Source organism: Chionomys nivalis, chromosome 16, assembly GCF_950005125.1.
Source record: "Chionomys nivalis chromosome 16, mChiNiv1.1, whole genome shotgun sequence".
In the NCBI taxonomy this organism is placed as follows: domain Eukaryota; kingdom Metazoa; phylum Chordata; class Mammalia; order Rodentia; family Cricetidae; genus Chionomys; species Chionomys nivalis.
In genome coordinates, this window is record NC_080101.1 from 4,104,274 (window position 1) to 4,118,898 (window position 14,625).

The 14,625-nt window shown below is 38.6% G+C and overlaps 1 protein-coding gene across 6 annotated transcripts in view; it reads right to left on the reverse strand.

Moving 5' to 3' along the window:
- Positions 1-14,625, reverse strand: part of Runx1t1 (RUNX1 partner transcriptional co-repressor 1) — a 142,537-nt gene that overhangs the window by 18,331 nt on the left and 109,581 nt on the right. For all 6 annotated transcript variants that reach the window (XM_057790528.1, XM_057790529.1, XM_057790531.1 and 3 more), the window contains 3 exons: positions 10,305-10,390; positions 9,575-9,773; positions 917-985 (listed from right to left, as the gene is read on the reverse strand). In XM_057790528.1, the coding sequence (XP_057646511.1) occupies positions 917-985; positions 9,575-9,773; positions 10,305-10,390 (354 nt within the window). The remainder of the gene's footprint in view (positions 1-916; positions 986-9,574; positions 9,774-10,304; positions 10,391-14,625) is intronic.

Here is a 14,625-nt window from a genome sequence, read left to right on the forward strand (position 1 = left end):
GTTTTGTACCACCAAGAGAAGTTGTCTTAGCCACTGAAATTTAAGCAGCTCAAAGCCACAACCATCACCTGTGACTTCCTCAGTTCATGAGCCAGACTTCTCTTTCATCTCCTGGATTCATTTTATTATTTATTTATTTATTTATTTATTTATTTATTTATTTATTTATTTATTTTTTACAGGTTTCAGGCTTAGCTGGTGCTCCACAGAGCGTCTGCCAGCTCCGAACTTTTAGCCCAATACCAAGTCAGTGCATCCCTGGAAGCTTCAAATTTTCCACAAAATTACAGCAACTGATGCTAATGAGAGTGAACGAGAGGCAGATGCAGAAAGGAGAGGCCCAGCCACTCTGTTGCTCAACTGAAAAAGTAACGTAGCTCTGATGATTTAATATTAAACAACACAGAAAGACTGTAAGCAAAAATAATAATTGCTCTGAAGTTCCTTACCAAGTTCACTAGATTTGGTCTATTTAAGGATGCAAGGAAAAAAATGCTGATGTATGTAATTTAATTCCTAAAACACTAGATTTCTTTCCCCATCAAAGAAGAACGGCATACAAACTAAGACCTCCTATGCCAAAATTTCACTCTGAAGTCATTACAGATGCTTCAGAAGGGGGGAGAGGTTTATAAAGGAAATATTGCCAGCCTTTCAATTATGATGGCACTAACAGATGCTGTGAAAATAAAAACTATTTCATGTTTTAATCAGGCCTGGTTTAAGAATATTAATGAGGGTTTTTTCCAGTTTGTTTTGTTTTGTGGTTTTCGTTTTGTTTTGCTTTGCTTTTGCTATGCTTTTGCTATTGTTGCTGTTCGCAGCGAAGTCCTTTCTTGTCATTCACCACATCACAGCACTAACAACTGCACACAGCTGCCAGAACACCAAACTCGTGTTTCTAAACAATTCTTACCAGCTTTCTTCCAGATCTCCTCTGGCACATATCCAGATGCAGGCCTGTGAAGGAATTCCCGATGTGCATCTATGGAAATGACGGGAGAGGGTGGAGAGAAGGGGAGACGCCGTCAGTAATGCCACGTCCTGATGCAGAGCCAAGCAAGAAACTCCTCCTCTTGGCTTCGTTACAAAAATGCAATTTTAAAAGGTTGAATGTTTCACTTCAAGAAAATGCACAAAAATAGCAAGGCTAGCCATCAGAGCCCAGGGAAAGCAGAAGGTCATTGGCCCAAATGCCTCATACACTCAAATCCAAAGCAACTTTACTTCATTTGGTATGATGTCTGGGAACGGACTTCCCAGAACTTTCTCATGGCGATGGTTTCTATAGGTACTCTTTGTGTTGTGAAAGGAGATTATAGTTGGTGCCTTTCCTTTCCAAAGTCAAATCTGTAGTGCAAAAATCAATCATATGTTGATATAATTTATACAGAGCTCTGATTCTATCACAATAGACAAATAGTAAGTCCTACTCTACAGGTAACCAGGGCTCATGCTTAATTATTTCAACATCTCATTGTGCACTATAACTTCCTTATATATTGTGTCCTGTGGAGTTGACAAATATGGAAATCAGGAAATATTAAAATGGACTTGTTGACATTCGGGGGATCAAACAGAATTTGGTTCATGTTTTGTCCAGAATTAGAAATGAAGTTCTATTTTATAGACTATTTTTATTATCTTTTCAGATATTCTGAGAAAATAAAGTTATCACAGAAATGCTGTCAAATAACACAGTCATACAAAAGCTACAAGCATTTAATAATTTTATGCACCATGAAAATAAAGTTTGTTTTTGTCTTCCCTGGCTAAAATATAAATATGCAAGACAAGTCTTCCAAACTGGATTTTCAAGATCTGTGTATTCAAGATCTGTTTATTCCTCTTGAGTGAGGAAATCAGAGAGAAGAACTACACTATCAGATTTCAGAAGGACTGAAGAAGAGACTAATCAATTGAGCTATTATAAGCTATAATAATCAATGCATGATACTAAAAAGAAGACAAACGACAGCTTTTTGAGCTAAGTCATTACACATGAATGTTTTAAATATATGCAAATCTTTGCAGGGCACATAGATCATCAGTGAGCCTGAACACTAATTTTCCCTAGTTAACTTTTTTAAAAAAGTATGGTAATTTGGCGAAGGATATATGGAAAGCTTCTCTTCTAACTTTGCAATATTTCTTTTAAATATTTTTTCAAAAATAAAAGATTTATTTTTAAAAGGTTGCATTATAATCTTAAAACTACTTCGTAAGTTGTTACACAATACACATTATCAATATTAACATAAAATTATCTAATAAGTATTATACCCGTGAGTTTTCATTGGTGTGCTTCTTTTGTAAAGTATAAGTAAAATAAATAAAAAAGAACAATAAAATACCTTTTTTAATGAATTATTTTTGTTCTTGAAGAAAGGTAAAAACAACTGTACGATGTATGACTTCAGGGATATATAATACTGCTAAGTCATTCAAGCTTGCCTTCTATAGCACCATAACTATTTTCACAGGAGACGGAATGTGGTCCAGTTCACATACAGCATGCCTTACAGTGATAAGTTTATGTGTAACAAGTGATAAAGACTTTTCACAGGCAAATCCCTTCAACTCAAGTATATTTAGTTGGCTAATAAGAGCTCTGTAAAGCCTACAGCCAACAATAAAAACTAATTCCTACAAGTTCCAAGGGGTGGGTTCTTGGTTTTGTTTTTTTTCTTCATGTGGCAGGTTAAAGAAAGTTCAATAGGTTAACAACTATCTTTTGATAAAGTGCCAAGCATTATCATAAAGAACAGGAAAAGTGATGCGGTTATCCAAAGTACAGACATAAAAGATGATAATTATCAATTCTAGGGAGCACAAAAGAAGGAGAAATATAGGACTAGATTCTGGTGGAAAATAATCTGAGTTTTGTCTGCTACTCACTCTGGGGTATCAAGCTAGTTCTCCGTGTTTGAGAAGCCCATTTGTAAACTGAGGCAACACTGCTAAACTCTGAGGAAGAATTGAGTGACTATCACTGGTAATCTTTATTTTCATCACCAGTTGTTGTTAGGAGGCTACTTGTTTGTTCCTGGCTGCTCAGCAGCTCAGACCCAAAATAATTACACAGAAACCATATTATTTAAATCATTGCTTGGCATATTAGCTCTAGCTTCTTGTTGGCTAACTCTTACATCTTAATTTAACCCATCTCCATTAATTTGTGCATTAACACGAGGTCATGTTCTACCAGCAAAGTTCTGGCACCTGTCTCTAGCGGGGCTACATGGCTTCTCCTAGCTCTGCCCTTCCTTCTCCCAGCATTCAGCTTAGTTTCCCCTGCCTAACTAAGTTCTGCCCTATTAACAGGACAAGGCAGTTTCTCTATTCACCAATGGTATTTACAGAATACAGAGGGGACTACCACATCACATCCCCTGTTCTGTTTAAATGAAAAGGAAGGCTTTATCTTTAACATAGTAGAATTACACATAAGAAAACAGGTATCAAGTAAGAATTACAGTTACAATATTTATATCTACTTTCTATCTAGTCTTCAACTCCATCAAAGACTCCAGAAGAATATAATATTACCTAAGTAAACAGGAGGTACATTGTAAGGAACTTCTGAAACTCTAGAATTGACAGAGACATCTCAGTAGCTGGACAGTCACCCAAAGTTCTTTTGTACCATTGGGGCATCCATCTTCAGCCTACAGGCCCATAGTATCCAGCAGACTTTTCCATGAAGCAGGAAATTTCAAAGGCAGTTCCACCTTTATTGGCAGTTTGTCAGCCCCATTTCTTCTGTGTCTTGCAGAATGTCTAGCAGACTCTTTCAGGTAGGTGGAACCCCAAAGGATCATCTCACCTTTAGGCAAGTTCAGCAGTCATTTCTCTGTGGGTCCTGCATGTCCAGCTCACCCAACATACCATCAAGCAGTCCAGGAAAAAGCAGTTTCTTGTCCAAATGGCTAACCAACTCCATAAGGAGCTTCTTTGATGCCTATTTTCCTCTTGAGGTAGATTGGTGCCGCCAGGAGCAGATGTGTCTCACTGTCATGAAAAGTTCTAAGCTCTTAAAACATTTTAAATGCCATATTCTGTAGTCTTTGGAAGATTTGAAGAATATCTATATAACTGAAATATATTTCTATATAGCTAGAAAACCTAACATGACTACAAACTGACTATTATAGATGATTACCTATTAAGCTACATTTCTTAATTATACATTACATTTTTAAATGAGCTGCATATACAATACCTTACTCAAGAGCAGAAATACACATACAACAAAATTGACCTTAAATTTGTATCAATAAACCAAGATCCATACCCATGCAAATCTCTATAGCAACCACTGAGAGTACATATATCCTTTTTAAGTAACCATGATGAAAAAAGAACTGTAGAGAATTTTTTTCTCTCAGTATTTAACCAAATAGCTATTTGCTATTTAAAGAAAGCAAAAGCTCTGGAGAAGTTTATAATATGAAAACACACCACAAAATTCTTAACTCTAAGAATATTATTTTACATGTCAGATTGAAATTATTCACAGAGTTACCAATTCACTGTCTTTCTCCTTGGAAATAGACACTTAAATTCTATAGATAACATCTTTATGAAGGTTACTTAAACCTTGTGAATATTTATGCCCTCAATTTCAATGCTTAGGGATCAGTCAACTTTTCACTTTTGGTGTTCTGTATCAGGGTATCTTGTTATGCCACACTGGAAAGTTGGGCTGTCATATTTTGGCAATATCTTTATAAATGACACTCTGAGATATCCAAAGAGAATCAACTCCTACCCAAGAAATACTGACACCAAATGTGAAAAACAGTTTTCATAATGCTAATTTCTAAAAGAACTGTTTTCAAAATAGCCAAACCTAAAAACAAACACACACACACACACACACGCCCAAGATTGCATGCATTTTGCAGCATCCTCTCCAGTTCTGAGTCATGGTACTTTTGCTGACATTGGGTCTAATAATGGGAGGAACAGAATAGTGAAGAAGGTACTCTTCAGAATCTATTTGCTTTAATGCTAAATATTAAAGCTAAACATAGCTTTAAAAATAGCAGGCTAGTGAAACCACATAATACAAATACATTATCTTTTGATTAAGTAGTTGTAATGTCAAGATTATGTATCTTCTGGCTAAGCAGAAACATCTGATTAACTGTAGGAGCTATGTATGAAAAAGGAGCTTAAGAGACAAAAAAATTTAGAATAACATAAAGAAAGAAAAAGAAATCCTGAAATTGGTACATAGGAGAAATGCAGACAGTTCTACAGGACTTAACTATTTTAAAATACTCGCTAATCTAGAGAAGACAATTCTAAGACTCTCAAGCTCCTTCTCGAGAAGCTTATCCGTACTATTTTCACAGACTACCTTCGAAATGGCAGTTGCTACAAAAATGGAGAGTTCTTCTAAAGTGTAACAGTAAATACAGACAGGAGCATCTAGCAAGACTGAACTTCAAATGGAAAACACGTACACAATGTGATTACTGACAGGCGAGTAGAGATGTTCTTCTAAATTACGTTCGCTTGGTTTGAAGTACAAATTGCCTGGGGGTCACGGGAAGAGGAGGTGGCAACCTCCAGAAGATAACAGACACCTGGAATGAGCTAAGTTCCTACCAAAACCCACACAGAGGCACTAGCTAAATCTCTGCTCTACCATCTCAATATTCCTCTAAAAACCTACAAGGAATTTATGCCACCAGACTTCAGAGTTCCTGACAGTAGTTCCTGACTTTAGCCTTAAACCCATCATTAGATAACTTTTTTTAAAAAGGAAGAAGAAAAAACCTCTTTTCCAGTGATTTTTACAACATTCTTGAAAACAAAAGAGATAGACAATCAACTGCAAAAAGATAATAGAATACTTCCATGCAAGTTCAAAGGAGGTGATTTTAGAAAATAAAATAAAATGGTAGGCTCCAGAACAGTACTAGAAACAGCACCCTGCAAGGAGAAGGTACATGAGGAAGGAGTGTTAGGGACTGCCAGCAAGTTCCTATCTATAAATGCCAGAGGAACTCTGTGTCAGGGACCGAGTCTGCCAGTTATCATCCTACTGCCCTCCTGGTCAGTCAAGGACACTAGATAACAAAACATAAAAATGTAAGGGTCAAACTTTAAACACAAAGACAAAGTCTGAAGAGTACTTGTCTAATGCTGTTAGCAGTTGAATATCTAGTTTTTTTTTTTTTCCTGGACAGCAAATACAGAATAATAAAAAGAGTATGTAGGAGGACTATTCTCTCCTACCAGCTGCTCCCCAAATAATCACAGAGAGATTTAATACTAATAATAAATGCTCGGAGCCGGGCTGTGGTAGCGCATGCTTTTAATCCCAGCACTCATTTCATTTTAGCAAAGATACAAAAATAAGAATCTTTTTATTAATGAAAAATTATGTTTTTGCAAAGTCCTTCAAAGGAAGAGTGGTGCATATGCCTATAATCCCAGAATTTTAGAGAAAGAGGCAGGAGGATTGAGAGTTCAAGGGTCATCCTTGGCTGCAAAGCAAGTTAGAAGCCAGGCTGAGTTACATGGGAAAAAATGTTTTAAGATATCAACTTGCATTTTATTACAATAAAGGCAACATGATGAGGTCAGTATGTTCTCAGAGTTTAAAAGTCAGAAGATACTCATGACAGAGTCTCCACTTTAATTCTAGAGAAAACTTATAAAATTCAATTAGTGATAGATAAGTTGCATTGTTTATCCATTGCCCCTCAGTGACTTAACGCTGTGTCTACATTTCAAAAGTGATACTGGGATTGAGTAAAGCAAACTTCTAGCACATCACTCTAGATCTACACTCTCCTCCACACAGTCCCTAAACACCATTTAAAAATGCTAAAAATGAGTGCATGCCTAACATCTCCACAATTTCCAAGTTAGGGGTGGGAGGAGGAGGGCTGGATCTGAGCCAAATACGTCTTCTATAATATACTCTGAAGGTCTCATTTGAGACCAACCATTTCAAACCTTAGAAAATAAACAACGTATGGCATAATGATATCTACATGTATATAAGATACAGACCTAGTGTAGCTTTCTCAGCCCACAGGAACCTAATTGAACACTTTCCAGGAGAAGAAAATGGATTTATTTGCCAATAACTGATTATCTTTAACTACACTCATTCATACCTTCAATTCTAAACCCTGAAAGACAGAAAGCAGTTTATGTAAATAATAGCTGATTGAAACTACCTGTCCTCCCACTCAGAGCCACAAACTGGCTCCAGAAAATGGAATTCAAAAACTTCACAAGCCAAGCAACAAAGACACCCATGGTAAATAACCACTAACTGCTAGAACCTGGAAACCACAGAGCTCTTAACAATTTGGGCAATGGCTTAGTAGAAGGTAGTCTAAGGTTCGAATAGTCTAAACAAAGAAACACAAATTTTTATGTAGTCTTTGGAGAGTATAGCCTATAAAAACTTATAACATCAAAGCAACAACTTAGCCTGACCAAAATTTGAGTTCACCAAGCATCGCTAAAGGCAGTAATTTATGTACACCTATGCAACTGTTTTTTTGTAAGCCAAGTTGATCACTTTGGTTTTATATCAGAGATGTGAGGCTGTCTTTCTGGAAGATGTAACCAGTCACTAACATTGATCAGAGTTGGCGCAGTGGTGGTGACTACCTAGAAAGCAGAGGATGTCCATGGCTAAGTAGCATCTTGCTTAGGCATGAAGCCCAGCGAGTTTCTGAGACTTCTTTAGCAGTGCACAGCAGACACCAGGCTGTGCCCTCAGTTGCATCTTTGCCTATCTCTTCCTCAAGACCAGAAGGAAGAATCCTCCTCCTGGTGCCTCGATCGTGATAAGCACATGAAGTTTAAGGGTTGACTTAATGAATGCACTTCATCGAGCCAACCACACTGCATGATTCTGTTCCTGGATGCTTGTTTACTTTAGGGCTCTCCATCCTTTCCTACGTTCAATGGCTACAAATATCCCCTTTTGTTTCTTAGCAAATCTGCCACATTAACCAATTTTTACTCACAATAAGAAAATAAAAACAAGATGCTTATTGTACTTAGCTCCACATAGCTTTGTTTAGACCAATACCAGTTCAAATTAGACTTAATTCTGTTTTCATTATGTGCCTAATGCAACCTGACAAATACAACTGCCTTGCATGCAAACTCCCCAGAATCATTCCTGTTGGGTAAATTATAAGGCCAGGAATCCCTCTTTATTTAATATTTAGTATGGTAATGAATGCTCAGCCTGCAAGAATATGAAGAAATCCACAAACCTATATGCAAAGAAAACTGTATTTGCTAGGAATAATTTTATTTTTAAAAGAGATCGTGTGAAATCAATAGCCAGATAAACATGCCTCAAATTTTTTTATTCTGATTCATCAGTCATTGTGCTAATGATTCCCAGTCAGAAGTTTATTCTTTAGGTGGGCTATTTATTTGTTTTTCAGCAAAGACTGCATTCAAAACTGAGTCAGCAGGTGGGCATGAGGTAAACACGTAAGATGACAGAATGAAGGTCCATACAAGTCCATCTCTCCACTCCATTTAGTCAAATAGTGCACACAGACAATGGCTAACGATGTAAACGATAAAACCCATTATTCACTCAGCGCAAAGTTTTCAGACCACTTGAAATGCTTTCATGTTGATTTTATCTTTCAGTGTCTTTGGGATTCTATTCTTTTTTTTTTTTTTATCCTGACAATCTACAAATATCAACACTAAATATAGTTTCATGTAGTCATAACACAGTTCCATTATATAACTATAAATAAAATAATCAAAAGTAAACAATCCAAATGAAGATACATAACAGAAGTGCTACATTTTTAATCGTTAGTTTTCGTGCGGCATAAGCACACCGTATAGCATTCTTGTCTCCCATCCAAAGGGGCTTTGGGAAAAGCGGGCTTCTGTTTGTTTGAGGAGACATAGCAACAGAACAAGACTGTCTTCAAGACTAGGTCTTAGTCAAAACTTAGAAAAGGCGCTGAAGAGCTAGCTCAGGAGTTAAGAGCATGCACTGCTGTTCCAGATGGTCTAAGTTTAGCATCTGTATCAGACAACTAACAACCACCAATACCTCCAGTTCCAAAGAAATGGACATTCTCTTCTGACCTCCACAAGCACCGAACACACACACACGCATGCACACACACACACACACACAGAGGCACATGCACTCACACATACTATTCCAAAAGTATAGTCTTTTCAAGAGTACCATAGAAACCTTGTTAGAAATGTTGGCCCCTCAGACATGTGGTTGAGCTTTTATGTTGACAAGTTAAGGCAAAATCCTTTCCAACAGCTATCTAATGAGGAAGCACACAGTGTGGTTTAACTCCGAAACTCTGCAAAAAGCTCGGTGTATTTACCTGGAAAAAGTTTGCATTTGGCCACCGCTTCCTAGCATACCAGTCTGCCTTCTCTCCCTGCTGTCGAGGACACGGCAAATGTTTATCGTCCTTCAATTCCCTCAGCACTCCTTACTTTCAGAAACGCGAGTTACTAAACAGAGTCATTATGAACAGGATATGAAATGGGCGATCAAGTACTCAATTGAGAAACAAAATAAAAGTACCTAATGCAACAGGGTCTGGGTTGACGGGGCTCTGCTGTCTGGAGTGGCTGCTGCTGCTGCTGCCCTTCTTCAAGTCCTCAGCATCACTGTAGCGCCGGATCCAGTAATTCAGCTCCTCCCGGTCCGCTTCCTGACACCGTCGCAGAACGGTGAGGGATCGTCTTGTCTTTTCTACCATGTCCATTATGCAGTTTAACAGCTATGTAAGGAACAGGAGAGAAAGAAGGTTATACACATCACCAAAAATTAAAAAAAAGAAAGAAAGAAGAATGAGTAATGAAACACACTGTTTCATGCCAATGAAACAGACTATATTCTTCCTGGAGCCATTAATTTAAGATTTTGGTGGAAAGACTTTTGATGGAAAGATTTGAAATTCAGACTCAATAACTGATCAAATTCAACAGAAATGAGGAGGGGGAAAAAGAAGAGGTATGGATGGGATCATAACAGATACTCGCCTAACAGTAAATCTATCTTTCCAAATACAGAGCACACTACGCTATAACCTAAGTCACCCTTTCACAATAAAACAGTGGCCTGCTGATCTGTGCTCTTCAAAGAGCTAATATTTCTCTTAAGCAGCTTTCACACCAATTTAGAAACCAGACCTACATCCAACTTCAAATATTCACACTCATTTTTCCCAACAACAGAACACGCAATACCTTCAAAGCTCCCCTCCCTCGTTTGTAAAACAGTTTAGTCCAAAAGATGACTGGGGTCTTACATGATCAAGATGTTTCCATTCTTCTGCCCATTCTCTATCTGTTAGTCTGTGGTCAATCATTTCTTCTTGACGTGTGCCATGTAACCCTACAAATGTGGAGAAGAAGGCTTAATCCCCCTAAAGCCTCCAGAACACAGTCAATAGTATCTGCAGTCAGCACACAGCAACAACCACAACATGTGGATACCTAAGGACTTTGATAGGAGACGTCCAGCTGAGAACTGGTCATCCACACAGTGAGCCTGAACTCTACAGAACATGGGGACTCTTGTAATTGAAGTAACAAGGCAGGTCGGAGTTAGAATCTATATTTAGCATTGTGAGGCCCTGGGCTCAATGCCCAGCAATCAATCAACTATCAATACAGTATCGAATGTGGTTACAGTGTATTAAGAATCAGGACAGTGTACCTTATTTTAAGTGGATTGGGCTATACTTTCTCAACAGAGGCATGGTAAGAACTTCAGTGTTGCAGCACAGTTACAGGTGAATACAATCTTACTATGCGTATCTAACTGGGTTATCTAACTGGGTCGTAAACAAAAGCTGGGAGAACAGGAAAGCTGCAAATGATCAACTTACCAAAATACAAAATGACAAACCAGACCTTTCTTTTCAGTGACTTGGTTTTGTTTGTTATTGGAGATAGGTCTCACCATAAAGGGCAGACTGGCCTAGAACTTATTTTGAAGCCTAGGCAGGCCTTAAGCGCTCCATATTTCTACTTCAGTCTACAAAGTCTTGTGAATTTAGGCATAAGCCACTATTCATAGCATCACACCACAGTCTTTATGGGGAAAAAAACCAACATGCAAGATATAAAATAACCTATAATTTTCAACGCAAGAAATTGAAAATCCTAACACAAAGATCATGTGTCTTTGGCCTTTTGCATCACTGTTACTATGAAAAGGTAATTTGGGCTGGGAAGAGGGCTCAGTCAATGAAATATTTGCCATATAAGCAAGAGGTCGTGAATTTAGATCTTCGGTCCCATATGAAAAACCAGGACATGTCTATAATCCCAGTTCCTGGGAGGTGGAGATAGTAGGGTTCCTAGAGTTCACTGGCCAGCTAGTCTAGACCAATCAGTGAGCTTTAGCTTCAGTGAAAGACCCTCTGCCCAGAAATAAATTAGGCAGGGATCTAGAAAGAGACCTAGTGCTGTCCTCGATAGTCTACATCCGTGGGTGCACACAAACACAAGGCAGCATGGACATGTTTACCAAGTGAGCACCGATTTTTGTTTTCCTTAATACACGGTCTCACTCTGGCCCAAACTGGCCTAGAGCTCGTGGCCAATCCACCAGACTCAGCCCACCAATCGCTGCCATAACAGACGTGAACCATTACTCCTGGCTCACCACCGACATTAATGATGAGATGTTAGCTAAGATGCTCACAGGAACACAAAGACTATGTGTCTCACTGACAGGGCAGAAGGGTCAGGTCAGGGGTCCTCTTCACATTCACCATGGACAAAGCCCTTTACATTCTGTCAAAGAAAGGGAATTAGTCCATGACATCATTTTCCACTATAAATGGCTGAGTCTCTACAGTTGGCTCCCAGTCGACACACTAGTACTCTAAACAGAGAACCAGGGCCAGCAAGTCTGAGGCTTCTAGACGTAGTCTGTATGCACCAAAGGACACTAGACAGAGAAGGCACTGTGCTCCACTCACCGTGAAACAGGAGTACTTAGAAATCTTTCTCTGAGCTGAGTTAGAGGGAAAAACCAGAATGAATCGCAAGGCTGTTTTCATTCATGAATATATGTGTGTCTATAGCTGATTGGATTAAACAAATTCATGACAGTTCTTTCTTGGGATTAAAAAAAAATGCCAAGTATAAAATGTTTTGTATTATTTCTGTCCAATTAGAAAATATTCAGAGATAGAATTTAAAACTTAAAATTGTCAATGCCACCTATTGGTAAAAAAGGCGAATTGCACATATGTTCTGCTGACTTGCATACCAGAAAAGGCACTGAGAGAAAGTAGTATTTAGTTATTGCTCTGTTTGTTGTGATTACTTCAAGTTGAAATGTTTGCAAATATGTAACTTTTGTTGACTTATTTGTTGCCTGTATTTTTAGGGGGAAAACACTGTTAAAATTAGTCATCCCAGAAAACAACTAGGGAGTGATAAGAATATAAATGTGACAGGGACACTCACGACAGTGGCATCTAGATATTTATTTGCCTGTAAAAATCAAGAATTATAGAAGCCATAAATATGTCAAGGCTTTAGTTCACTAAGTCAACAGCGATCCATACTCTTAACACCCAGGACAATTAAGGAGGCATAGGATGTTTGTGGTTGGTGGCAGCCCAGAATTTGTGGAACAGTGATGGACTTCATCTCTTTAGAAATGAATAATAGTAACTGTAGAAACGTGTTTGGTTCTCAGTATCAGGGCTGGCTCAATGTGTTTAAGGTTTGAAGGTCATTTTTTGGTCTGATTGAATAAAAAAAAAAGAAAAAAATAAGAAAATGAAAGTTTGTATTTGTCAGTATCTCAGTTTCACACACTAAAGCCCTCAACCTCACATGGTTTTGATCTTTCGAATACACAGAAGGCTGTAAAGGGGGGAACCGGAAGAAAGAGGACTCTTTCCACTCATGAGATACTGAACTTCAGAAAATTCTGGATAAATGGGCCCAAATTTTAAGCTTGGTGATAAACTAATGCTGCTTACCAAGTGATTTCACTGTACTTTTCTAACGAGTCTAAGTCCCCACATGGGAGAGGCGTTTATATGCCACACTTTTATGAATATCTTTCTACCCTCAAAATGGCAGCTTGATGTAACAAATGTGTTTGTCATGCAGATTTTATTATAGATTTACACACAATGAACTCTGCCAGACTTTCGAGATGGTTAAGTAGTTGCACATATGTATAGAGATCAGCGCTATGAGTTTTATAAGCTAGTATAACTAAAAGATGAGACACACGATCTAGAAAAAAGTGCATAAAACCAGTGGCTGCAGACAGCAGACATCTCACAGTACTGCGTGAAAACACAGGCAGTGCACACAAGCATAATAAATTCTATGCTGGCCGGGTCGTGGCGCACGCCTTTAATCCCAGTACAGGGTGGAGGTAGAGGCAGGCAGATCTCTGTGAGTTCAAGGCCAGCCTGGTTGACAAGAGCTAGTTCCAGGACAGGAACCAAAAGCTACAGAGAAACCCTGTCTCGAAAAACCAAAAAATAAAAAAAATAAAAAAAATAAAAATAAATTCTATGCTGATGACTCAGTGGGACATGGTAACTAATACTTCACCAAAGGAAGAGCCATTTCTATGCCCACAACTGGACATCTCTTAAGCCAGTTTCACAGTGGCCAGGATACTACACTGCTATTTATAAACAAAAATTTATGGCTGGGCATGGTGGTGAACATCTTTAACCCTTTCATTTATGAGGGGCTGAAGCAGGTAGATCTTTGTGACATTGAGGCCGGTCTGGTTCACATAGTTAGTTTCAGAGTTGTCGGGACTATGTAGAGAGACTGTGTCTCAAAATAAAAATAAAAAAAAAAAGAAATGAGCAGTTACAGTTTTCAGGCATTATGTCATGAATAAATAGTAAAATGTTTGCAAAGAAGGAGGTTGCTACCACACCTGATACATAGGTCCGAGTATCAGTTCAGTCCAGACAGAAATAATATGGCTATTTCTAAAATCTCTTTAGAAGTATTACCTGCTTGAACATCATTTGGCTACTAAGAAAGGACAAATTGTGTGCTGTGCCATTTGTCTGACATGCTACATAAACGTAAACATCGCTGTTGTGGGGACCAGAAGTCCTAAGAAACTATCTCAGCCCAGGCCTCGATCACCTCACCTCTCACTCTGCCTTGCTGCTCTCTTTCCATGCGGACAGCTACACACAGAAAGACGACAAGACCCAACATATGATAACTATTGCTCCCTAGTCACCCAGTCGGGAATTCATATCGACTCCTGCATATCAGGGCTCTGCCAGCAAAGAAAACAAAAGCCACTGTCACGATTATTCAAGCAGTGGCCAAGGGGTGGGCAGTGTCCCAGGTTACTGCATCCTCTGCTCAGTGGCCAAGGGGTGGGCAGTGTCCCAGGTTACTGCATCCTCTGCTCAGTTTTCTGTTTTCCCACCTGGGCATCATCCTTTGTATGTTGCCCACTAAATTTCAAATTCCCCACATTAGGTATGCTGGCCAACAACTAGTTTTGTAGTCAAGGATGCTTCCTCATGTGTGAGATACAAAAAGAAGGGCAGTATTGCTGCTCCCAGAGGGCCTCATCAAAAATTAGGAGCTAAAAGTGCCCCCCAA